Below are 25,660 nucleotides of genomic sequence, written 5' to 3'. Positions count from 1 at the left end.
TCTGTTATGCAGGACAAATCACTCTCTACCTTCCTGCACCATTTCAAAACCTGCTTACACCACCATCTTGCCATTGGTCTGTACTAACAGTACCCTCTGCCTTGACTCAGTTCTCGTGTGGGAAGGTGTTACCAGCCCAGTGCACGTGCTGAAATTTCCTTTGTGGCAAAAACTGACGGGAGATCATATCAAGCCAGTTAAACCAACCTTTTGCAAAGCCCCTGATGCACAACAGCCTTTAACTCCAGCATTCAAAGTTGAAAGTTATTCGCTGAACTAGGGTTAAAATAGTGACGCAGTTCATGTCAACACTTTTACTGTGTATTCGAAGAAGGTTTTCAAGGTATGTGAATTTACAATGTCCTTTCAACAGATTGCTGCACCTTCTCTGTTTACCATGTTGTGGTCCACTCATTTGTGCAGTAATGATTTCAGTAAAAATTATTTGTTGCACCAATCTTGGGTCCCATTTCAAAGAGCACAGGCTTCTAGTGAGATTTATTTCTTACTAGTATAATGCTTTTAGTCATATCCTATTGAAAACAAATTGCTTTTTCTATAGCCACACTTAACTGCTGAAAGCACTCATGATAAAAATTAAACAAGTGTGCAATTATTGATCAAAATACTAAAGCGCCTGGCAAAACCAAAAGAACTTTAGAATAAAAAAATCTAAGCAATTGTCAACTACAGAAATTGCTTTGGTCCACTAATGCTTAAATTATACAGAGTATAGTAAACATTATCATTGACAGCCAGCACTGAGTCAGATTACACTGGGGTCAGGTACTTTTATTACTACTGTTCCATACTGGCCTGTAATTAAAATCATTTCAGTCACCACAGTGGAGAAACTGATGCAGAAAAATACCATTTTAAACCACTTATGCATATGTGGCTTCAAATACAGTACCATGCTGTGACAAATCATTCTCTTGCAAACTGTTTTGTTACCAAGGTTACCAAAAGGTATGCCAAGGGCCAGGACAAAGAAATCAAACTGCTATCGGCCCTTCCCCCTCCATAATTTGGGAAACGTGCGCATTATCATAAAACTTTCCAAAGTCAGGCCCCCTTATACTTTTGGGCAGTGGGTTATTTTTCCTCTGGCTAATATTTATTTTAACGTTACAAGTTACAAATAGAAGTATTTCATCATAAAAAGCAACACAGTAATTATTCCAAAACTTTTCTGGCTTCACATTCAATAATAGGATACTCAAAGAAACAGTGCAAGTGCATTTGGAGAGTACTAAAAGTGTACTGAACAACTTTAGGTTCCAGGCAGTGAGAAACAGATGCTCGACATCTGAAATGTATAAATGATTTCACTGGTTTCATGCTCTGTAATTTGCATATAACTTATGTGCAATCTAAGTATGTTTAAAAGTATCTCTTCAATTGTATACAAGTTACAAGCTTCTTTCTGTCACACCATTTCAACCAATATTGTTTACTCAGTCTTTCCATGCCGTTTTACACCAATTGTATCGCGACCTTATAAGGTTAAAGGATGTAGAATCATCTGATTATTCTACCTGCTGACCTTTGTTCCTCATTTTATCCAACCTTTCCTGAAATAGGATTGGTTCTTTCCTTACAGGGGCAGGTCACTATTGTATTTAACCCTGCAGATGGGACAAACTTAATTTTTTAATTTCGAACTTGGGAACCAAGCACAATTTGTGACTATATTATGGGATGAGTGAAAGACAGGAAATACAATTTTATCAGATTGGTCAAACTCAAGAGTTCCACGAGCAAAATCTTTAGCTTAAACCTTCATGCTTTTTATGAAGCATTTTTCAGAAAAAGATAAAGTTAATATTGGAGAATATTGTTTCACAGTACAACTTTGCTGTTCTTTTCCCACAGCATTTATATAATTTAACCCTGAATAAGATTTTCTGAAGTAATTTACAGGAGTGTGTTGATACAGGCAGTTTATGGATCGTAACAGTCAAATCAATACACACTAAAAAGATTGTGAGCACATAAATCACTTGTGTTTTTCCAACACTGTCCCTCAGACACAGCTGAGCACTTTCCTCTTTGTTTAAATATGCAGCACAGAAAGTGGCTGGAAGACGATGCTGATTACCTCATGCTGGTTAAATAGCAAACTATGAAAATAAAACATATTAATTTATTCTGTGATTGCACCCTCCAACAGGGGCTGGATATTGTTATTTTATGCATACAAAAGCAGGCTTGGACCAAATGAATGTGAAGTGGCTTTTCATTACAATTCTACTTATTTACGACATTCATTTTGCTCAATAGCTTTATAACATTTCTACAATAAATCATAACATCTGAAGCACTTTGCAATAAAAGCACAGTCCTTACAAATAATAGAATACAACCTTCTACTGCTGCACAGCAGCATTTTTTTCTCTGTCAGTTTCCTCAGCATTTATATTAACCCCCAGCTCCATTCCTCAGGAGTCATATTTAATGCATGCATTATTTAAATATTCCCTTACTGCAACTAGATGTTCAGTTATTTAAAAAAATTTTTAAGCAAATCTCTGCCAGAACCAAATTTGTTGAAACAAATTTAATTTACTGCAGCCTGAAACATTAAAAATGTTATACACAGAGATGTTTTGAAGAAAAAAAAAATCAGGAATAGTTTTGCTAGTGAAAAGGAAAATAAACTCAGAGCAAGGTCCATATGAAAGAATGGTAAGCAGAAATGTTAAATTGTGTTCAGTCCTGTCGGTATTTATGATGTAGCGTGCCCTCTGATGTCAAATTAAACCACACTGATTAAATTAAAACAGAATTATTACACCTAGAGATAAAAAAAAAATCCTTTCCCTGAAGATATCTAATGACTGGTTGGATGATTAACTCAACACAGCTGCTAGGCACTAGCTTCTGAATTCATTCAGTAGCTTCTTGTGAAATAACAAAGCAGGGTTGTCTCAAATGCAGATAAAACTTATTTATACTGCATGAACTCAGCCCAACTACAAAAAACCTGGGGATACATTCTCAACTCATTCATCATTATTCATTGCTTTGTAATCCATCCTTTCATTGATTAAGAATGACAATTTCAGTTGTGATGCCAGTCTGAAAACAGTCCTTCAAACTCTTCCTCCTGCACATTAGTGTTCAGAGGATCTCTTAAACAATAATAATGTCAAGAAAAATCTCAGACTGTGAAATAGTCCTGCACCACTCCATCCTCCTCCAACGCCTGTCCACCGTCATCCAGCTGGGTGGGACTACACTCACCTGGTTCCATTCTTATCTATCTAATCGTAGCCAGAGAATCACCTGCAAAGTCTTTTCTTCCCTCCCCAGCATCATTACCTCTGCTGTCCCCCAAGGATTTATCCTAGGCTACCTCCTATTTTTCATCTACATGTTGCCCCTTTGCGACATCATCTGAAAACACAGCTTCAGTTTCCACATGTACGCTGATGACACCTAGCTCTACCTCACTACAACTTCTCTTGACCCCTCCATGGTCTCTAAATTGTCAGACTGCTTGTCCGACAACCAGTTCTGGACGAGCAGAAATTTTCTCCAATTGAATATTGGGAAGACCGAAGCCATTGTTTTCGGCCCCCGCCACAAACTCCGTTCCCTAGCCACTGATCCATCCCTCTCCCCAACTTCTGTCTGAGGCTGAACCAGGCTGTTGGCAACCTTGGTGTCATATTTGACCCTGAAATAAACGTTCAACCACATATCCGCAGCATATCTAAGACCGCCTATTTCCACCTCCATAACATCGCCCGTCTCCACCCCTGCCTCAGCTCATCCACTGCTGAAGCCTTTGATACCTCCAGACTTGATTATTCCAACGCACTCCTGGCAGGCCTCCCACATTCAACCCTACGTAAACTAGAGGTGATCCAAAACTCGGCTTCCCGTGTCCTAGCTCGCACCAAGTCCCACTCACCCATTATCCCTGTGCTCGCTGACCTGCATTGATTCCTAGTTAAGCAACGCCTTGATTTCAAAATTAATTCCTTGTTTTCAAATCCCTCCACGGCCTCGTCCCCTCCCTATCTCTAATCTCCTCCAGCCCCACAACACCCCCCACCCCCCCGCCGGGAGATGTCTGCGCTCCTCTAATTCTGCCCTCTTGAGCATCCCTGATTATAATCGCTCAACCATTGGTGGCCGTGCCTTCTGTTGCTTGTGACTCTGGAATTTCTCGCCAAAACCTCTCCGCCTCTCTTTCCTCCTTCAAGATGCTCCTTACACCTACCTCTTTGACCAAGCTTTTGGTCACCTGCACTGATTTCTCCTTATGTGGCTCGGTGTCCAATTTTCTATCTCATAATACTCCTGTGAAGCGCCTTGGAACATTTCACTACGTTAAAAAGGTACTGTATAAATACACATTGTTGTTTGTTGGTGCAAAGCCTATAGAAAGTCTATGATCAGAGTTAGGGTCTTATTTTTTCAAGAGTTACACACATGCAATTTGATTCAATTTTCAACCCAGCAGACTTTGACAAGCATACTAGGAATGGGCATTCATGTGATTTATGAGTTCTGACTCAACCCATAGCCTCCTCCCCAAAAATTAACACAGGGTTGGTATGAAGTTGGAACAGGAGCAGGCTATCTAGTCCCTCGAGCCTGTTTCACCACTATCATGACTAATCTGTGCCTCAACTCCATTTACCTGTCTTTGCAGAGGACCCCTAATCTTCTCATGATTGCCTGGGAAACAAATAGCATGAATGAAAGCCATTGACAAATGCTTTGTGGGGCGATTTTAACCCTCTCGCTCAGCAGAAGTCTGGTGGGTGGGTAGTTAAAATTGCCTTGGCTCGTCCCTGTCTGAAAGCCGCCATGATCGCAGCATCTGTAATTTTAACCTGCTCTCCTGAGCAGGCAGCAAGGTCATGTGCCCGGCACCCACCCGGAGCCAACAGGATCCTTCTTTACAAATGTATTTTGGGGCCCGATGACATAATTGACACTCGAGTGTAATTTTATCTCAGGCATGAGCGGGGAATCCACCTGGAGTTAAAATCAGTGCCCTTACTAAACCATCTTTGATACATACTCACTGGGCCACCAGGTAAATGATATGAATTGGTTGGAACAAACACTGACAAAAATAAATGCAAAATATAATACAAAAACTACTTTACTCCTATATAGCTAATTTCTGAAAGGCAGAAGCATTCAACTACCAAAATGCCATTGGCTTTGCATGGAACCAGCAACTGATCTTATTGCCCCTGACTCCATCATTTTCTTTAAGTTGGATCACTTTCAGATCAATTAATAATCAGAATATACTTTGAATTTCAAATGTAAAACACAAAGCTATTTACAGAACCTTTTGCACAACTATTTGCATAACACACAACTATTTACACTGTAACTTTTCTGTGCTGTACCCAACTAGACTTTCCCTCATTCCTGCTGCAGTGTTCTTCCTCCTGCACTAATTCTTCTACAAACATTTCTTAAAACTCTCACATCCACAGGAGCTGGAAGATTCTTGGTTAATATCTATTTGCGACTACCTATACCTTTACTGCCTGTGAAATGTTTTGCACATATAACTGTAGGTAAATGAAGGCGATAAGAAGATTGCACTTAATAGCTGAATCATGTACAACAAAACATTGCTTTGGGCTAGAGAGAGTAAGCTGGCCCACAGTCTGTCAGTATAAACTAATCGACTTAATGACCAGTTTTTATCTTTAAAAACTAGGAATATCATAATAATGTTTTAAAGTCATTAACTGGAGAACTTGTCTGATTTGTACCAGACAGCAACAGTCTTTAACATGCTAGGAATTCTAGTTACAAGGAAGGAGTTCTCTTAATTCTGACAAGGCAGTAGCACCTGCATTACTCAAATAAAAGACATTGCCAATGAAAATGTGGATCTTACAAAACCTAAAAACCTCAGGCTCCAGTCACCAAATACCTAAAAACATCTGTGATTTCAGTTGTTAGTCATTTTCTATTTGTGAGTATAATCATTTTTGCACATTTCAAAAAATTGTAATTGCAGAACCATTTGTGAAAATAGCAATATTTTTAGACTGAGGCAAATTCTGAATGTTCCAAATATGTTTTAAAACTATATCATTGAAAATGCAGATCTTTTCATGTATTAAGAAAATGTATCTTTAGCCATTTCAGACAATGATCTCTGCAAAATAATGCTTACTGAGCTAACCCTGCTCAGATCAAATACTATATGACATACTATGATAATGATGTACTAAAGATGGAATAACAAGGAGGAGGAGGAGTCTAAGACAAGGTTGAGTAATATTCATCCCAAATATTTTCATTTTCTAATACTCGGTGTATGAAGTTATACATTTGCTTTAAATGGGGGAGTAAGATAGTATTGCTGCTTTAAAATGACAGGTGCTTCGAGTTATTCAAAAAGAAGCTTTAACAGTGCTCGAACTATTCTGCATGGCAAAGCCTTTTCCCACATCACCATATAGCACTTTCGACAAAGTTTCAGCACTTAAAAATCTAGTGGCATCAATAAAGTACAATATTCAGAAAGTTATGTTATGTACGCTCAAAAATTAACTCTTCAGAAAAAAGATTCATGAACTCAATTAAAAATTAATAAAACTGGGGGGGGGGGGTAGCATACACACATTAACCAGCCTTCTAATGAAGCTGGGGGCATGTGCAAGCTTTTCCTCAGCAGAGTCACAACTGTATGCTAAATAACACAATGAAGTGGAATGCCAGATCTCAACAGATCTAAAGTAGGGCACAGAAGAACATTACTGACACAAATAAAATCATTTCAGATTTGCCAAACTCTATAGGAGTCCATCATACTCTTTACTAAACTAAATGCGAACCATTAGTATTGATGATGTAGTTATCAACAACAACAACAAAGATCAACAGTGCTGTGTTAACTGTATGAAAAGGAACTTGTTATATTGATTACGGGAACAGCCTGTATCTGCCATGTGAGTAAGTTGAAACAACACTTGCTTCGACAACACAAAAGGATTACTCTTCTAATACACAGGACAAGAGAATCAGGAGATAATGCTGCCATGGGATGCATGAAAGCAGGGAGAGAAAAAACACAAAACTTTCTCACAGTAATTAGCCAATAATTAGACCTGATGTCCCCTAAGCCTACAGCAGCAAATGATGGAGCAATGTGTTACTCAGAGACAGTAAAGCATCCAGTAAACAATCCAGTATCCCTAACTAATAAAGTCAAATACAGCTGCTGTATTGAGACAAGGGGAGCATGATACCAGCACAATGAAATGCTACATTCTATAGCACATTAGTTCATTTCAAATGGTTTTAAACTTTTAGTTGACAAAACATTTTTACACTGCTTGAATCTGAAAATCTCACTGGTATTGTATTTATCTATGGCAGTCCAGCAGCTCAAATAGTGAAGTCCAGCAGTTTGAAAAAAAGTTCATTTCCAACTATTTTGGATATGATTTTAAGTAAATAGTGAAGATTAACAAATTAACATCCAAAAAGAAAATCAGATTTTTTTTTAAAGATTTTGTGCACTGGTGAGTGGTCACAGTAAAAATGACAAATGAAATAAAAAAGGCAGTTAAATATTCAGAGCGAATTGTTTAATTTTAGTTTATACCTTGAAGCAAATAACACTTCAAAATAAATATTCTGCTACTGTTCAGTGTGTATATAGAATATTGCAACAACACCTCTGTAATCTTTATGAGTCTAAATATGCCTTTTTTCTTCAGAAGATGGTTAGCAATCAGTTTTCTGGCTCACTGATTATGCTGCCAATCCCATCAGTGTTTCTATTGATTTCAGAAATCTAAAAAGGCGGATAATGATCATGCCATTTGGAGTTAGTTTCTGATGGCTTTAAGTGCACGTAATACATTTGAAATCATAAAAGCAAAAAAAAAGCTAGAGTCGCTTACAATAAATAAAACATTAGCAGTCAGCGTCTATACTGGAAATAATTTAATACTAGATCATTCAATCAGCTTTACAAAGTATTAAGAGTAAAGAATGACACAATGAAGATAAAGAAATGTTTTCACCTTGTTGTAGCTGTAGTAGCCCAAGCATTGGGAAAGGTCCAGGTTGGATGGATCTCCAGGAATAGTGTTGCCAGCAGCAGCTGGATAAAAACGTACATCCATGGTTTTATATATATATATATATATATATATGTGTAACAACCCTTAGTAAATGAACCACTTTGAGTATTATGTTTTTTTTAACATCCACTTAGTGTTAACTCAATTGAGGATAAACAATACACAGATGTAACCCTGGGGATTGTGTATAAAGTGGTTTAAATCTGTTGTTTAGAAAAGGTAGAGGTACATGTATTTCCTGTGTTCCTTAGGTCTGTGTTTAACTGCCCAGTGCTGAGCCTCAGTATTTGCCCATGCATTCAAGAGCAGCTGCTGTACACAAAGAAGCCACGCGACCAGCACTGATAAGCTGATGCTTTCCAGCTTCACCCACTGCAGACTCTGATCTGGGGTGCTGATAAAGACTAGAACAGCAACTGGGTCCCTTATAGTAAACGGAGGAGGGTCCACACACTTTCCTGTTAACTCTTAAAACAGTACTTTCAGCCGTCCATATCTACTCACGCACGCACAGCCAGCTGGCTGGCAAGATTAAAAAGCTGCCCTTGTAGAATTTAAAACCAGGGGTTACTAACAGGAGTGCAAGTCTTCCACCCAACGGTCACAGCTTGTAGTCTAAAGCGTTGAAGAGCTCTGAAGCTGCTACTGGCAGTGCTCCCTGAGAATAATGAATAAGTAAAGGCTCTGAAAGGCAGCACAGAAAGCTTCATAATGAGCCACTCCCAGTAATGCTCACCACTCCCACCAAGAGCAGCTGCCACTATACACACACACACACACACAGAGGCTCAGTGTACACCTACCAAAGATTACTTTGTATCTACCAGCCCATAATAAACCAGTTTACTTCTACAGATTCAGTCTCATTCTTGCTCCCATCCCCACTCGAATCCCAGTTCCTAGTTCAGACCAATCGGAATTGCATTTCGCAAGTCTTATTTTTGAACAAAGTGATCAAGCGATTGTACAAATGATCACAGAAGCACATAGATGTAAACACATCCAAATACGCATGTTATAAATCACACCCACAGCATCTTTATCAGGGGATCAATGTGAACAGTCTTCACAAATTTACAGAATAAACAACTCCAGTCGATCCATAACACTTTCCCATCAGGGTTAATCCCCGATCACTCACAAACCCCGGTGAGTGAGTACGTGCAAGCAAACTGCGAAAACCGAGTGAAAACAATCAATTAAAATCAGTTCATTGCTAAATTAAACTAAATAAAGCGAAAATCAGCTCACAGGCAACCCACCCACACATACAGTAGCTCTTTATTTTTGAAACTTTATCTGTTTAATGATCCCGATTCAAGTGAAAAATTTCCATCACTCCAAGTAAATTATTCACTTTAACCCCCGTTTAGAAAAGTATGTTGCCCTTCTTTGACTAAGTTTGGTCAATTCCAAGATTCGTTTTTATTAAAAACGCTTTTGCCAACAGTGATTGGCTGCAGCTCCTGCCTTGTCCTAGTTAAGACTAGGATATCTTTCCTGGAACAGCTACATCGCCTATCCTTGGAATTTTAACCACCTGTCCATTGAGTTAATATTCCAAATAAGATCCATGTAATTAAGGACGAGCAAATGAAAATAAATGGCTCTGCTCATTACCCATTAGAAAGAGACCTTGCAAAATGAATGCAGCGTAGCTTGACCTCATGGCCTATGGGGAGGAATCACCTCCTGCTTCTCAACACATCTCACAAAAGCTAAAATATCAAACTATTATGTGTAATTTGCATCTATATTAGATAAGAAAAAAATTGCCACTTATACAGTAGATGCTGAATCAAAAGCCCACTATTAAAAACATTGAAACTGCTTCTCTCTCTGCATGGACAAGATTAGTCATTAGGGAAAATACTTGACTTAAAATATTTGTAGCATTATGAATATTAGCTCCTAATGCAACATCATGAAATGGAATGAGAGTTTGAAATTATTATTTTAAATAATTAAAAAGATTTTCCTTCATAGGAAAAAATGTTCAGCAAAACATTTACTGATTGGGAATGGAGTTAGATGATCAGTTTTTTATTTTCACAATGATGTATTTTATGGTTACCATCCCTCCCGGATTGGCCGGGAGTCTCCCGGAACTGAGGATTGATCTCCCGTCCGTTCGCAGCTCGCGAGAAAAGTGCTTTGCATTGACGGTTGCAGTTCGGAGCTAAATCCACCAATAGCTGCTCGACATTGACTCCGCCGCCGAATGTTGCCCCTGTGCTGGGAGCCCACACTATTCCAACATTGGGCTCACCTCCCGCTATACAACTTGGTGCTTGTGAGTTGAAAAGAAAGTTGGCAAACCTTCATCCGAACTTTGTAGTTTCAGGTGGAGCGATTTATGTCACGTGACTGCCGCCTGGCATATCTGGCATTTTAACAGGATTATCATTAATATTGCAGCTGTAATAAATTGTATGTACATACATATACAGACACGTATACACACATACACCCACTCTGTTCAAGATTTGCAGGTTTCTGAATTATTCACAACTAAAGATATACTGTTCACTCTGTTCCTGTTGATGTTTTGCTTAATTTCAAGTTGTCGGCTGAGAGAGAGAAACACAAACCTTAAGAATTGGTGACTCCAACGATGCAATCAGAACCCCTGAGGGACTTCCATGCGTTGTAGCCTTAATGCAATATGAGCCTAAAGCCTTGTTCTTTTCAAGTGGAAGGAGCTGAACAACTAGTCCCTACACCAATTTTACTTTTCTTGCCCGAAGGCAGTGCCTGGTGTTGGGAACAGGCCAGGAATAGCAGTAGAAGGAGGGAATATTGTCAGCATTGCTCTGGGGTGAGGCGGTACACTTCCTGATGAACAGCAGCATCAATGTACATTTTTTTATACAGCACTGTATTCACGCACAGGCATCTTTCATCCTTTAAAATGAAGTTTGGGACCTGGAATGTCAGGACCCTCATGGGCAACCCCAACAGCGACGGACGGGACACCTGAGAGCTCATGTTAGCAAGTCATCCTTGACTCCGAGGGACTGCCGAAGAAGAAGAATGTAGTAAGCATCCCAAAGCATTTTGCAGAGGTGCTAAGACCCACTAACACTGGCAGGATTACGAGAGATGAGGGAAAACATAAGATAGAATTTGAAGAGATTCTTAAACGTTCGGAGAGAAGAACAAAGAGGTCTGGGGTTCCAAGAAGGAGTTTGTAAGAGCAGAGCCGAGGTGGCTGAAGAGACTGGTGCTGATGGTGCAGCAGGATTGGATGCGAAGTGGAAGGGGAGAGGGTGGGAATACACAGGAGGCCAGAGCTGGAGAATTGCATGGTCAGAGAGAAAGGCCGGAGGAAATTGCAGAGGTAAGTGGGGTGAGGCAGTCAGAGAATTGTAAAAGTGGATGAGGATTTTTAAATCAATGGTCAGAGTTTTCACATTGCCAGGCGGGGCAGTAGTTAAAAGCGCTGAAATTGACAGCGCGTTGCAAACCCATCGACAACCTGCCGCCTTCCACCTTTAACTCGGGCGCATTTTGAGGCACACCATGGATCCGCTCGGGAGAGGCGGGCGACCTCATTGAGGTACTTAACTGCTCGTTAACAGACATTTGACAGCCTTTTTATTGCCAGATTTCAACTTTAACGTGTTGCACACGGGATTCATGGACCTTGGGAACCTCACCTGTGAAGGGGAGGCAGGAGCTCAGTGGCCATTATGTTACTTCATTACGTGACAGCTGGAAAAAGCACATAAATACACACAGCTTGCACCTGCTTCCTTGCCGAATGGAAAGGCTCTTGCTGACACTATTTTGTGCAGAGATTTTGCTTTCAGGAGTTTGCAGGTGATTTCTGCAACCTCGGAAGCCACTCTCACCACACTGCAAGTTACTCTCACTGCATTGGAGGATTGTATCTCTGATCTCTACCTAGAATCTAGTCGATCAGCATGGGTGCCGTGTATGCTGTCTCACCTTAGACCTCAGAATCAGACCCAGATGAGCCCCAGCACCAATAACAACAGCAACAACAGCAGCAGCATCAACCACAACAGCAGCCTTCTCCTCACCGACCTGATGCTCCACAGGAGAGAGGGGATCAGCACAGGGGTGCACCGTGCCGGAGGTGATATCCCCAACACAGGGTATACAGGCAGAGGATGAGCTTCCTCACCATGACTGAGCAGCAGTGCTTCAGGAGGCTCAGACTATCATGCCAGGCCATCACGGACATTTGTAGCTTGCTGGAACAAAACCTGTTGCCCAGAGGACGAGGTGGACACACTTTACCAGTGGTTGTCAAAGTTACCACTGCCCTCAACGTCTTCATCTCAGGCTCCTTCCAGAGATCTGCAGCAGACGTTTGCAAGATCTCGCAGGCGGCCACCCATGGACGCATCACTCTATGTTTCACAAGTCAGCCAATTATCTGAACTTTGCCACTGATGAAGTCAGTGTTCCTGAGCGGCTGCTTGGTTTTGTGGCTCCGGCTATCTTCCCACTGGTGCAGGGCATCATCGACTGTACACATGGGGCCATCAAGGCACCCCACATCACCCAGGAGTGTTTGTGAACCACAAAGGCTTCCACTTCCTCAATGTGCAGCTCGTCTACAACAATAAAAAGATCATCATGCATGTGTGCGTCGGATTCCGAGGCAGCTGTCATGACTCTTCCAAACTGCACCAGTCCATCCTCACTCAGCTCTTCGCACCTCCAAACAGACTTACCAGCTGGCTGCTTGGAGACAAGGGTTATCCACTGAAGACCTGGTTGATGACACCGTTGAGGAGGCCATGCAACGAGGCCGAGGAGCGCTACAATGACAGCCACCTGTCCACCAGAGAAGCATTGGGGAGGGCTAACAAGGCAAGGGAATACACATTAAATGGTAGGACACTGGGAAGTGTAGAGGAACAAAGGGACCTTGGAGTGCTTGTCCACCGATCCCTGAAGGTAGCAGGCCAGGTAGATAAGGTGGTAAGAAGGCATACGGAATGCTTGCCTTTATTAGCCGAGACATAGAATACAAGAGCAGGAAGGTTATGCTTGAACTGTATAAAACACTAGTTCGGCCATAGCTGGTGTACTGCGTGCAGTTCTGGTCACCACATTACAGGAAAGATATGATTGCACTAGAGAGGGTACAGAGGAGATTTACGAGGATGTTGCCCGGACTGTAGAATTTTAGCCATGAAGAAAGATTTGATAGGCTGGGTATGTTTTCTTTGGAACAAAGGAGGCTGAGGGGAGAACTTATTGAGGTGTATAAAATTAGGAGAGGCCTAGATAGAGTGGATAGGAAGGACCTATTTCTCTTAGCAGACAGGTCAACAACTAGGGGGCAAAGATTTAAAATAATTGTTAGGAGGTTTAGAGGGGATTTGAGGGGAGATTTCTTCACCCAGAGGGTGGTGAGGATCTGGAACTCACTACCTGAAAGTATGGTGGAGGCAGAAACCCACACAACATTTAAAAAGTACTTGGATGTGCACTTGACGTGCTTTAAGACCAAGAGCTAGAAAGTGGGATTAGGCTGGATAGCTCTTTGTCAGCCGGCGCGGACATGATGGGCCAAAATGGCCTCCTTCCATGCTGTAAATTTCTATGATTCTATTTTGTGATTCTATGTGTAATAGGGCAAGCAATTGGCATGCTGATAATGCACTTCAGATACCTTGACAGATCCGGAGGAGCCCTTCAGTACAGCGCAGCAGCGAGAATTGGAGCTGCAGGAGGAGCAGGCGCAAAAGCGCACAGCCTCTTCAGAGGAGGAGGAGGAACTGGTGGGAAGACCTGCAATAAAAGACTACGGTCTTTGAGCTCACAGTGTTCAGTCTGACTTTTTCTCCATAGACAACACAGGCAAAAATGGACAAGATAGGAAAGTAGTGAAAAGAAATTCCTTTATGTGCATCATAAACATAACTGAAACTTATCACTAACATTTTTGACAAACACCCATGTGCATACCCTTGTGCATCTACGATTGTGTCCTTTTTCCTTTCCGCTGGCTTCTACGAGGAGCTACCCCTGTGGCTTCAGCAGAGGTGGAGGCAGGCTGCTCACTTCCCTGCTGCAACTGCTTCGACACTTTTGGTGGACATCCTCTGGGTTTTGGAGAATATGATGGCCCCACCAAACACTGCTCCTCCTGCAATTGTGCAGGGGCAGACTCGGCCATCGGGATCCGAGGCGGCATGTGTGGCTCTGACTGAGGGGGAGGCAACAGGGGGAGAAATGGGAGCGCTTTGAGAAGAGTCCCCACTTCCATGTCTCCTCTCACCATCATCCCTCTCATGGGCCGCCCGCACTTCCCTGCTAGCAAGGAGCTGGAGAGCACTGAGCTTCACAAAAGTGGGGCAATGACTGCGCCAAGTCTACATTGCTATTCCTCCTCGAAATGAGGTCAATGAGTGTCTGCACTCTGTTGTTCACAGTAAGCATGTTCTCATTCAACTGGTGCATTTGTTGCTCCATGCAGGTGGCCATCCTTTCTATGGAACAGCTCATCATCGCCATTGCCTGCAAGATGGTGGTGCTCATGTTGGAGATGGACTCCTCCATTCTCTGCACAGTCGCACACATTGCGGTTGCATAAGCTGCCAGAACCTCACACATTTGTTACTGTTCCTCCAAGATCACCCTCTTTCGCGATGGCCCCCGAGGCTCAGCATCTGCATGTAGCTGCGCAGAGCTGGGAGCATCCTGTGCCCTCCGGTGAGAACTCTCCACTGCTGGCCCTGTCTCCACCATCTGCTCTTGCTCACTTGTGTTCTGTGAGACACCAGGCAACAACACTCATCATCATATCATCATAGGCAGTCCCTCAAAATCAAGGAAGACTTGCTTCTACTCTAACAGTGACTTCTCAGGTGTCTGTACAGTCCAATACAAGAATTACAGTCTCTGTCACAGGTGGGACAGACAGTCGTTGAAGGAAAGGGTGGGTGGGGAGCCTGGTTTGCAGCATGCTCCTTCCACTGCCTGTGCTTGTTTTCTGCATGTTCTCGGCCACGAGACTCGAGGTGTTCAGCGCCCTCCCGGATGCTCTTCCTCCACTTAGGGCGGTCCTTGGCCAGGGATTCCAGGTGTCGGTGGGGATGTTGCACTTTATCAAGGAAGCTTTGCGGGTGTCCTTGAAATGTTTCCTCTGCCCACCTGGGCTCCCTTGCCGTGTAGGAGTTCCGAGTAGAGCGCTTGCTTTGGGAGTCTTGTGTCGGGCATGCGGACAATGTGACCCACCTAACGGAGCTGGTCGAGTGTGGTCAGTGCTTCGATGCTGGGGATGTTGACCTGATCGAGAACACTGATGTTGGTGCATCTATCCTCCCAGGGGATTTGCAGTATCTTGCAGAGACATCGTTGGTGGTATTTCTCCAGCGATTTGAGGTGTCTACTATATATGGTCCACGTCTCTGAGCCATACAGGAGGGCAGGTATAACCACAGCCCTGTAGACCATACGCTTGGTGCAAGATTTGAGGGCCTGATCTTCGAACATTCTCTTCCTCAGGCGACCAAAGGCTGTGCTGGTGCACTGGAGGTGGTGTTGGACCTCTTTGTCGATGTCTGTCCTCGCTGATAATAGGCTCCTGAAGTATGGAAAGTGATCCACGTTGTCCAAGGCCGCGCCATGGATTTTGATGTTTCGCTGTCTCTATGTCGAGCTGTGCCCACCGAGGTGCACGTACCAGTGCTGGTGAGACTAGTGACAGAGCACCCTCAGAGTTTGGAGCTTCCTCTGAGGAGTTATCGCCATCCTCTGGCTTGCGGGGTGGGGGGGGATGGTACTTGATGGACCTATGGGAGAGTAAAGAGATCGATTAGAAGTCATGATAAGAATGTGCAACTTTACCATTATGCACATAATGACATTTCACTGGCTGCTGACATCAGTTACCGTATGAGTGATTGTTGTATGCCATTTGGCTGTATGACATTTAATTCTATCACCAGGTTATTGGGAGGTCCCCCTCACTCCATCTCCCATCACCAGCAGCTCTGCAACTCCAGGGATTTGTAGCACTTGCTCCTCTGCTGGAGTCACATTGGTGAACATTGGACGGCCACCTCTGGCACGCTGCCTCTCCCTGTTGTCCTGAGCTCTCTTCTCCGGCAAGAAGGGAAAGAACAGAACTTTGAGTGAGAGTGCTGGAATGAGTGTAAGGAATGAATGAGCTACATCTATCGAGGGTGACTATGAGCGAGTGGTCTGACATTTCCAAATGATCTCTTTCTGTGGTGTTACTTCCTATGATTGCATTAGGATGAGAGTGAGTGTCCGTGGTGGTTAGTCAGATGGGGATGTGAATAAGTGCACTGAGAATGAGGGATGTGTGTACCTGCAAGATAGGTTTGTGTGAGGAGTGATGTGCAGGTGTAGGCTTGGGAAGGCAGAGAGATGGGGTTGGGATGGCTTATACATCAGGATGGAGTTGAATGTGGCATTGCGCTTACCTTTCCTGATCTCAGGAGATCATTAAATCTTTTCCAGCACTGGATCCAGGACCACCTTACTACATCCCTGCAGCTGATCTCCTCCACTATCTCCAACCATGCCCTCTTAGTGTCTCTGGCTGCTCTTTTGCGCCCATCTCCAGGCAACAGGATGTCCCTGCATGGACTGACTCCCTGGACCAGGACTTCCAGGGAGTAATCAGTGAACCTGGCTGCAGCCTTTTGTCGGTGTGACTCCATGATCCACACAGACCTCTGTGAAATCGAACAATTTCCATCTCTCCAACCATCTTTATGTCTCCGCCAACAACCTTCAAATGGGATGTGTGCAAAGCTGCTGATCAACAAGGCGATTGAGACTGAGAATTCTCACTGGAAGAACTAAGGCAGAAGGGAGAAGGAAGGTTTTTGAACTGAGGTATATTGGATCCTGTTATGTATGAATACAGAGTCTGACTGGATGCTGTGAGCTCAAAGTAAAGTGTGACCTTAGTATTTTATTTCAGGTCTCCAGAGTGCCTCTCCAACCTGTGAGGCCTCCTTAAGTACCTGTGCTCCCAAGGGATTGTGGGATCCCTTGGGACTCCAGGGGATGAGCCCTCTGGTGGCTGTACAAGGTCTATAAAAGTTTACATATATAACAACACTCCCCTACAAAGTCAACAGTGTAACTATTTACAATGTGAGTCGATCTGGGGCCCTTCTTTCCCTGGTTGATCGTTTTGCTGGTTTTGGTGAATCGTCTGTTGGATCCTCGCTGGGCTGTTGTGCAGCTGGCCTTGCTGGGCTTCCTGGTGTGGTGAATCCTGCTGGGCTGCTGCAGATGATGGGTTCTGCTTCGTGGCCAACCGCGGTGTCGGTTGCCACTGGTGTGTATGTTGGGGGTCAAAAAAGGTAGGGTCCAAAATGGGATGCTCAGGATAGTCCATGAATCTGAGTTTGATTTGGTCCAAGTGAATGAGTCCATTTGAAAGTTTGACCCGAAACACCCTGCTCCCCTCTTTGGCCACAATAGTGCCAGGAAGCCACTTGGGACCTTGTCCATAATTCAACACAAATACAGGATCATTGATTTCAATTTCACGTGACACATTTGCGCGATCATGATATGTACTTTGTTGAAGCCACCTGCTCTCTACCTGCTCATGTAGATCAGGTTGAACTAACGAGAGCCTTGTCTGAAGTGCCCTTTTCATGAGCAGTTCAGCAGGTGGCATCCCAGTGAGCGAGTGGGGTCTCATGCGGTAACTAAGCAGGACTCGGCGAGTCTGCAGTGAGCCTTCAGTTACCCTCTTCAAGCCTTGCTTGATAGTTTGCACTGCTCTCTCTGCCTGATCATTGGATGCTGGTTTGAACGGGGCAGATGTACCAGATTTGATCCCGTTCCGGGTCATGAATTCTTTGAACTCGGCACTGGTAAAACATGGCCTGTTGTCGCTCACAAGGACATCAGGTAGTCCGTGCATGGCAATCATGGCCCGCAGGCTTTCAGTAGTGGCAGCGGACGTGCTTGCCGACATTATCTCACATTCAATCCATTGGAGTACGCATCTACAACCACTAGGAACATTTTACCCAAGAACGGGCCTGCATAGTCAACATGGATCCTAGACCACGGTTTGGAGGTCCAAGACCATAAACTTAGTGGCGCCTCCCTCGGTGCATTGCTTAACTGCGAGCATGTGTTGCATCTATGAATGCAGGACTCTAAGTCCGCATCGATACCGGGCCACCACACGTGGGATCTAGCTATCACTTTCATCATTATGATGCCTGGGTGGATACTGTGGAGGTCACTGATGAAGGTGTCTCTGCCCTTCTTGGGGCCCACTACCCGATTACCCCACAGAAGACATTCTGCCTGCATAGACATTTCTTCTTTGCGCCGCTGGTACGGCTTTATCGCTTCCTGCATTTCCACTGGGGCACTGGACTAGCTCCCGTGAAGCACACACTTTTTAACTAGGGACAGTGAGGGGTCCTGGCTTTTCCAGGTTCTAATCTGTCGGGCTGTGACGGGTGATTGCTCACTCTCAAATGCTTCCATAACCATGACTAAATCTGCGGGCTGCGCCATTTCCACCCCCGTGGTGGGCAATGGCAGCTTACTGAGAGCATGGGCACACTTTTCTGTGCCTGGCCTGTAGCGGATGGCATAGTTGTATGCGGACAACGTGAGCGTCCATCTCTGGATGCGGGCCGATGCATTAGTACCGTATATACTCGCGTATCCTGCGATCTCGCGTATCATGCGACCCCTAAATTTTCGTCCCCAAAACATGATTTTACCATATATCTCATGTATCATGCGAGTCACTTTTTTGAGATCGAATACAGACCTTAACATGAAACATCGAGTGGATTCTGCTCTCTCTCAGTGCTCTCTCTCCGTGCTCTCTCTCCGTACTCTCCCCCCCCGACCTCCGCGACTCTCTCTCCCCCCCCGACCTCCGCGACTCTCTCTCCCCCCCGACCCTCTCCCCCCCCTCCCCGACTCTCTCTCCCCCCCGACCTCCGCGACTCTCTCTCCCCCCCCCGACCCTCTCCCCCCCCCTCCCCGACTCTCTCTCCCCCCCGACCTCCGCGACTCTCTCTCCCCCCGACCTCCGCGACTCTCTCCCCCCCCGACCTCCGCGACTCTCTCTCCCCCCCCGACCTCCGCGACTCTCTCTCCCCCCCGACTCTCTCTCCCCCCCGACCTCCGCGACTCTCTCCCCCCCCGACCTCCCCGACTCTCTCTCCCCCCCGACCTCCGCGACTCTCTCTCCCCCCGACCTCCCCGACTCTCTCTCCCCCCCGACCTCCCCGACTCTCTCTCCCCCCCGACCTCCGCGACTCTCTCCCCCCCCGACCTCCGCGACTCTCTCTCCCCCCGACCTCCCCGACTCTCTCTCCCCCCCGACCTCCGCGACTCTCTCCGCCCCCGACCTCCGCGACTCTCTCTCCCCCCCCGACCTCCGCGACTCTCTCTCCCCCCCCCGACCTCCGCGACTCTCTCCCCCCCCGACCTCCGCGACTCTCTCTCCCCCCCCGACCTCCGCGACTCTCTCCCCCCCCCCGACTCTCTCTCCCCCCCGACCTCCGCGACTCTCTCCCCCCCCGACCTCCGCGACTCTCTCTCCCCCCCCGACCTCCACGACTCTCTCTCCCCCCCGACCTCCGCGACTCTCTCTCCCCCCCCGACCTCCGCGACTCTCTCTCCCCCCCCGACCTCCGCGACTCTCTCCCCCCCCCCGACTCTCCCTCCCCCCCGACCTCCGCGACTCTCTCCCCCCCCGACCTCCGCGACTCTCTCTCCCCCCCCGACCTCCGCGACTCTCTCTCCCCCCCCGACCTCCGCGACTCTCTCTCCCCCCCCGACCTCCGCGACACTCTCTCCCCCCCGACCTCCGCGACTCTCTCTCCCCCCGACCTCCGCGACACTCTCTCCCCTGAAGAGAAGAATTTCAGCAGGAGTCAAATGGATTTTTTTTTGCATTGGGAGGATGTAGTTAGTGGTGTGCTGCAGGAACTTGGCTTGTTTTCCACATAAACTAATGATTTGGTCATGAGTATCGAGGAACTAATATCAACCAGGGATATTCGATTTACAACCATCATGGAGAGTGAGAGGAGAAACCAAGAGAAATGTCTTTACATAGAGGATTGTTGGAGCATGCCGAGATTCAGCGTGGATACAGTCTGCTTAACAGCCTAACAGCCTAATCTTGGCCAGCACTTCACACCCGCAAATTTTGTATCTCGCGTATCATGCGACCCCCCAAATTTAGGTTACAATTTATGTCTTCAAAAGTCGCATGATACGCGAGTATATACGGTATATATCTCCTTACTCTCGGAAAACAGGGATATTAGTGGCTTATGGTCAGTTTCCAATTCAAATTTTAGCCCAAACAGATATTGATGCATTTTACCCCATAGACACATGCTAAAGCTTCTTTTTCAATCATTCTGTAGGCTGTTTCAGCCATAGACAGACTTCTGGATGCATAAGCAACCGGTTGCAATTTCACAAAGTCATTAGCTTGTTGCAATACACACCCGACGCCGTACGACAACAAATCACATGCTAGTACCAAACGTTTACATGGATCATACAACACAAGCAATTTGTTTGAGCATAACAATTTTCTAGCTCTTACAAAGGCATTTTGTTGGCTTCTGCCCCATGCCCATTTGTCCTGTTTATGTAGTAAGACTGCAGTAGTTCCAGCAGTGTGCTGAGACCCGGTAAGAAATTACCAAAATTGTTCAGGAGTCTTAGAAACGACCGCAGCTCCGTCACGTTCTGTGGCCTCGGTGCGTTCTTGCTTGCCTCCGTTTTTGAATCGGTGGGCCTGATGCTGTCCGCCATGATTCTCCTCCCCAGGAACTCCAGTTCCGGTACCAGGAAAATGCACTTCGAGCATTTTAACCTGAGCCCCACGCGGTTGAGTCAACTAAGAAGCTCCTCCAGGTTCTGCAGATGCTCGACTGCGCCCTAAAATGTCATCCCGGAAGACTACCGTGCCTTGGACCGACTCTAGTAAGCTTTCCATGTTTCTCTGGAATATTGCCGCGGCTGATCGAATTCCAAACAAGTATCTGTTATAAATGAAGAGACCTTTGTGTGTGTTGATGCAGGTGAGGCCCTTCGATGATTCCTCCAGTTCCTGCGTCATGTAGGCTGAGGTCAAGTCCAGCTTCGTGAATGTCTTTCCTCCTGCCAGCGTAGCAAAAAGGTCGTCGGCCCTTGGTAGTGGGTATTGATCCTGCAGGGAGAAACGATTGATAGTTACTTTGTAATCACCACAGATTCTGACGGTGCTGTCTATCTTGAAGACTGGAATGATTGTACTGGCCCACTCGTTGAATTCGATCGGCGAAATTATGCCCCTCTTTGCAGCCGGTCTAGCTTGATCTCTACCCTTTCATCATGTATGGTACTGCTCTCACCTTGTGATGGATGGGTTACGCCCCCGGAATTAGGTGGATCTGCACTTTTGCTCCTTGGAACTTCTCGATGCCTGGTTCGAACAGCGAAGGGAACTTGTTTAAGACCTGGGTACACGAAGTGTCATCAGCGGACGAGAGCGCTCGGACGTCGTCCCAGTTCCAGCGTATCTTTCCGAGCCAGTTCCTGCCGAGCAGCGTGGGACTATCGCCTGGTACAACCCAGAAGTGGTAGCTTGTGCACCACTCCATCCTAGGAGACCTTTACAGTAGCACTGCTGATTACGGGAATCAGTTCCTTTGTGTAAGTTCTTAGTTTCGTGCGAATTGGAGTCAAGACTCCAAGACTTGAGACCTTGCTGCGCCACAATTTTTTGAAAGTCTTTTTGCCCATGGTGGACTGGCTCATGCCCGTGTCCAGCTCCATTGACACCGAGAGTTCATTTAGTTCAACCTTCAGCATTATTGGGAGACACTTTATGGTAAATGTGTGCACCCCATATACTTTTGCCTCCTCGGTCTGAGGCTCTGGTTTGTCGTGATCCACCATGGATCTGTCCTCCTCTGCAACATGGTCGTTTGCAGGATTAACAGGATTTGCAGCTTGCCTGCACATACATTGGAGGTGTCCCCTTGTTCCACAGCCCTTGCAAACATACCCTTTGAAGCTGCGTGAATGGAAACGATGATCACCCTCGCAGCGCCAACAAGGTGTTAATGGCCTTGCATTCATCACCCTTGATGGTCGACTCTGAGACATCTGCGGACGTACAGCTGCAGGCATGTGGGGCCTGCCCCGTACGTTGTGATTTGAAAACAACATCACTTTGTTCACAGTACTTGTAGCAGCACGAGTGTGCTGAGAGATTTGCTTGGTATTGTCACTGGTGGCAATGAACGCCTGGGCTATCGCTATGGCCTTACTCAAGTCTGAGGTCTCTACAGTCAAAAATTTGCGAAGTATCATTTCATGGCCAATGCCAAGTACGAAAAAATCTCTGAGCATGTGATCCAACTGTCCTTCAAATTCGCAATGCCCTGCAAGGTGTCTTAGCTCGGCGACATAACTTGCCACTTCCTGGCCTTCAGACCATTTGTAGGTGTAGAACTGGTACCTCGCCATCAGAACGCTTTCCTTCGTGCTCAAATGGTCTCGGACCAGTGTGCACAAATCATCGTATGATTTCTCCGTGCGTTTCGCTGGAGCAAGCAGATTTTTCATGAGGCCATACATTGGTGCCCCACAGACAGTGAGGAGAATCGCCCTTCATTTGGCAGTGTTCGCTTCTCCTTGGCCACGAAGTATTGGTCGAGTCGCTGCACGAAGTTTCCCAATCATCTCCCTCCGAGAATTTCTCCAGGATGCCCACTGTTCTCTGCATCATTGGGTTCATCATCTGTATCTCGTCGCCAGTTGTTATGTATGAATAAAGAGTCTGACTGGATGCTGTGTGCTCAAAGTAAAATGTGACCGTAGTCTTTTATTGCAGGTCTCCAGAGTGCCTCTCCAGCCTGTGAGGCCTCCTTAAGTACCTGTGCTCCCAAGGGATTGTGGGATCTCTGGTGGCTGTACAAGGTATATACAAGTTTACATATATAACAGATCCGATAATAACTCGGATGGAAAACTTGGAAGTAAAGGTTTCCTGTGGGTCCTCCAAAATTAATGGCAGGAACAGTTTTATATTCCTTCAACAGGTTTCCTGTTCAACAAGCAACCATATTGACAGGTGGCAGTCTGTCAGACTGGAAAGTAGCCAGAGAGCGGATGTCAGGTAAGTCCAACATCACAGGCGGTGAATAGAACATCAGGGGGGGTGAGGGGACATCATGGACGGTGAGGGGACATCACGTAGGGCTGAATGGGACAACACGACGGGTATGAATGGATCATCGCGATGGGGTGGGTGGAACATCATGGGGAGTGGTGAGGGAAGTTGAATGTCAGGCGGGGTGGATGGGGGTTGGCAAATCAGGAGGGGTCCCATCGCGGGGTGTTTAAAAGGTAAGCTTTGCAGGCCAGGGGGAAAAAAGAAAGACTTGCATTTATATAGCATCTTTCACGACCACCAGATGTCTCAAATCAATTTACAGCCCATGAAGCACTTTTTTTTTTAAACTTAACTATTGTAATGTAGGAAACCCGGCAGCCAATTTGTGCACAGCAAACTCCTACAAACAGCAATGTGATAATGACGAGATAATCTGTTTTTAGTGATTAGATTGCGGGATAAATGCTGGCTCGGACATTGGGGATAACTCCCCTGCTCTTCTCCTAAATAGTACCATGGGATATTTTGAGTCTACCCTGAGAGGGCAGGCAGGGCCTCGGTTTAGTGTCTCACCCAAAAGGCGGTACCTTTGACAGTGCAGCACTCCCTCAGCACTGCACTGGATTGTCAATCTACATTTATGTGCTTAAGCACCTGAAGTGGGGCTTGAACCTACAACCTTCTGACCCAGAGGGGAGTGTGCTACCCACTGAGCCACAGCTGACACACTTCTCATGGCCCACAAGCAGTGCAATAAATTCACTCCTGAGAGCGGTTTTGTCACCAGCCTCCCCACCCACTCCCACACCGGCCCCCACCCCCCCGCCTGACCCACGTTCGTTAGAACCGGAAAAGGGCGGGTTGGGATCGTGTTTCCCATTTCAAAATGTTTAACTCCCAATTTATATAGCCTCTTTCATGATGACAGGACATCCTAAAGCGGGAGTTCGTGGTCGCTGAGGGGTGAGTCTGGGGATCGGCAGAGGCCTATAAAAGGCGTACTTGTGCAGCTACAGGGAGAAGGCAAAAAAGAAGTAGAAAGAAACAGAAAGGTGACGTCACAGCCTAGGGGGTAAGTGATTGGCTGGTGATTGGTGAGTAGCTTTTCTTTTTCTTTTTTATATCAGTCAGTAACTTTTAACATTGTTGTTGCCAATTTAAGTGTATCGAAGGGTTAAGTCATGGCAGGAGAGCTCGGTCGGGTGTTATGCTCCTCCTGTACCATGTGGGTCCCTGACGACTACATGTGCGGGAAGTGTATCCGCCTCCAGCTCCTGACGGTCCGCGTTGCGGAATTGGAGCTGAGGGTGGATTCACTCTGGAGCATCCACGATGCTGAGAATGACGTGAGTAGCACGTGTAGCGAGTTGGTCTTACCGCAGGAGAAGGGTCCACAGCCAGATAGGGAATGGAAGACCAGCAGGAAGAGTAGTGCAAGGAAGGTAGTGCAGGGGTCCCCTGTGGTCATCATCCTGCAAAACAGATATACTGCTTTGAGTGCTGTTGGGGGGGATGTCTCATCAGGGGAGGACAGCAACAGCCAAGTTCATGGCACCATGGCTGGCTCTGTTGCACAGGAGGGCAGGAAAAAGAGTGGGAGAGCGATAGTGATAGGGGATTCAATAGTGAGGGGAATAGATAGGCGTTTCTGCGGCCGCAACCGAGACTCCAGGATGGTATGTTGCCTCCCTGGTGCAAGGGTCAAGGATGTCTCGGCGCGGGTGCAGGATATTCTAAAAAGGGAGGGAGAACAGCCAGTTGTTGTGGTGCACATTGGTACCAACGACATAGGCAAAAAAAGGATGAGGTCCTACGAAACGAATTTAAGGAGCTAGGAGCTAAATTAAAAAGTAGGACCTCAAAAGTAGTAATCTCGGGATTGCTACCAGTGCCACGAGCTAGTCAGAGTAGGAATCGCAGGATAGCTCAGATGAATACGTGGCTTGAGCAGTGGTGCAGCAGGGAGGGATTCAAATTCCTGGGGCATTGGAACCGGTTCTGGGGGAGGTGGGACCAGTACAAACCGGATGGTCTGCACCTGGGCAGGACCGGAACTAATGTCCTCGGGGGAGTGTTTGCTAGTGCTGTTGGGGAGGAGTTAAACTAATATGGCAGGGGGATGGGAACCAATGCAGGGAGACAGAGGGAAACAAAAGGGAGGCAAGGGCAGGGGACGGAAAGGAGATGGGGAAGGGTGGAGGGCAGAGAAACCCAAGGCAAAGAACAAAAAGGGCCACTGTACAGCAAAATTCTAAAAGGACAAAGGGTGTTAAAAAAAACAAGCTTGAAGGCTTTGTGTCTTAATGCAAGGAGTATCCGCAATAAGGTGGATGAATTAATTGTGCAAATAGATGTTAACAGATATGATGTGATTGGGATTACGGAGACGTGGCTCCAGGATGATCAGGGCTGGGAACTCAACATCCAGGGGTAT

At 45.9% G+C, this 25,660-nt stretch overlaps 1 protein-coding gene across 1 annotated transcript in view; it reads right to left on the bottom strand.

Moving 5' to 3' along the window:
* The window catches only part of tox3 (TOX high mobility group box family member 3), a 97,698-nt gene extending 89,230 nt beyond the window's left edge, over nt 1-8,468 (bottom strand). The window contains exon 1 of the mRNA XM_070896934.1: nt 8,028-8,468. Within this exon, the coding sequence (XP_070753035.1) occupies nt 8,028-8,129 (102 nt within the window). The 5' untranslated portion in view covers nt 8,130-8,468. The remainder of the gene's footprint in view (nt 1-8,027) is intronic.
* Between the last annotated feature and the right edge of the window lie 17,192 nt (nt 8,469-25,660).

Source organism: Pristiophorus japonicus, chromosome 13 (genome assembly GCF_044704955.1).
Source record: "Pristiophorus japonicus isolate sPriJap1 chromosome 13, sPriJap1.hap1, whole genome shotgun sequence".
NCBI classification, from domain to species: domain Eukaryota; kingdom Metazoa; phylum Chordata; class Chondrichthyes; family Pristiophoridae; genus Pristiophorus; species Pristiophorus japonicus.
The sequence above is the reverse complement of the archived record's forward strand: the minus strand, read 5'-3'. Positions and strand labels throughout refer to the sequence as shown.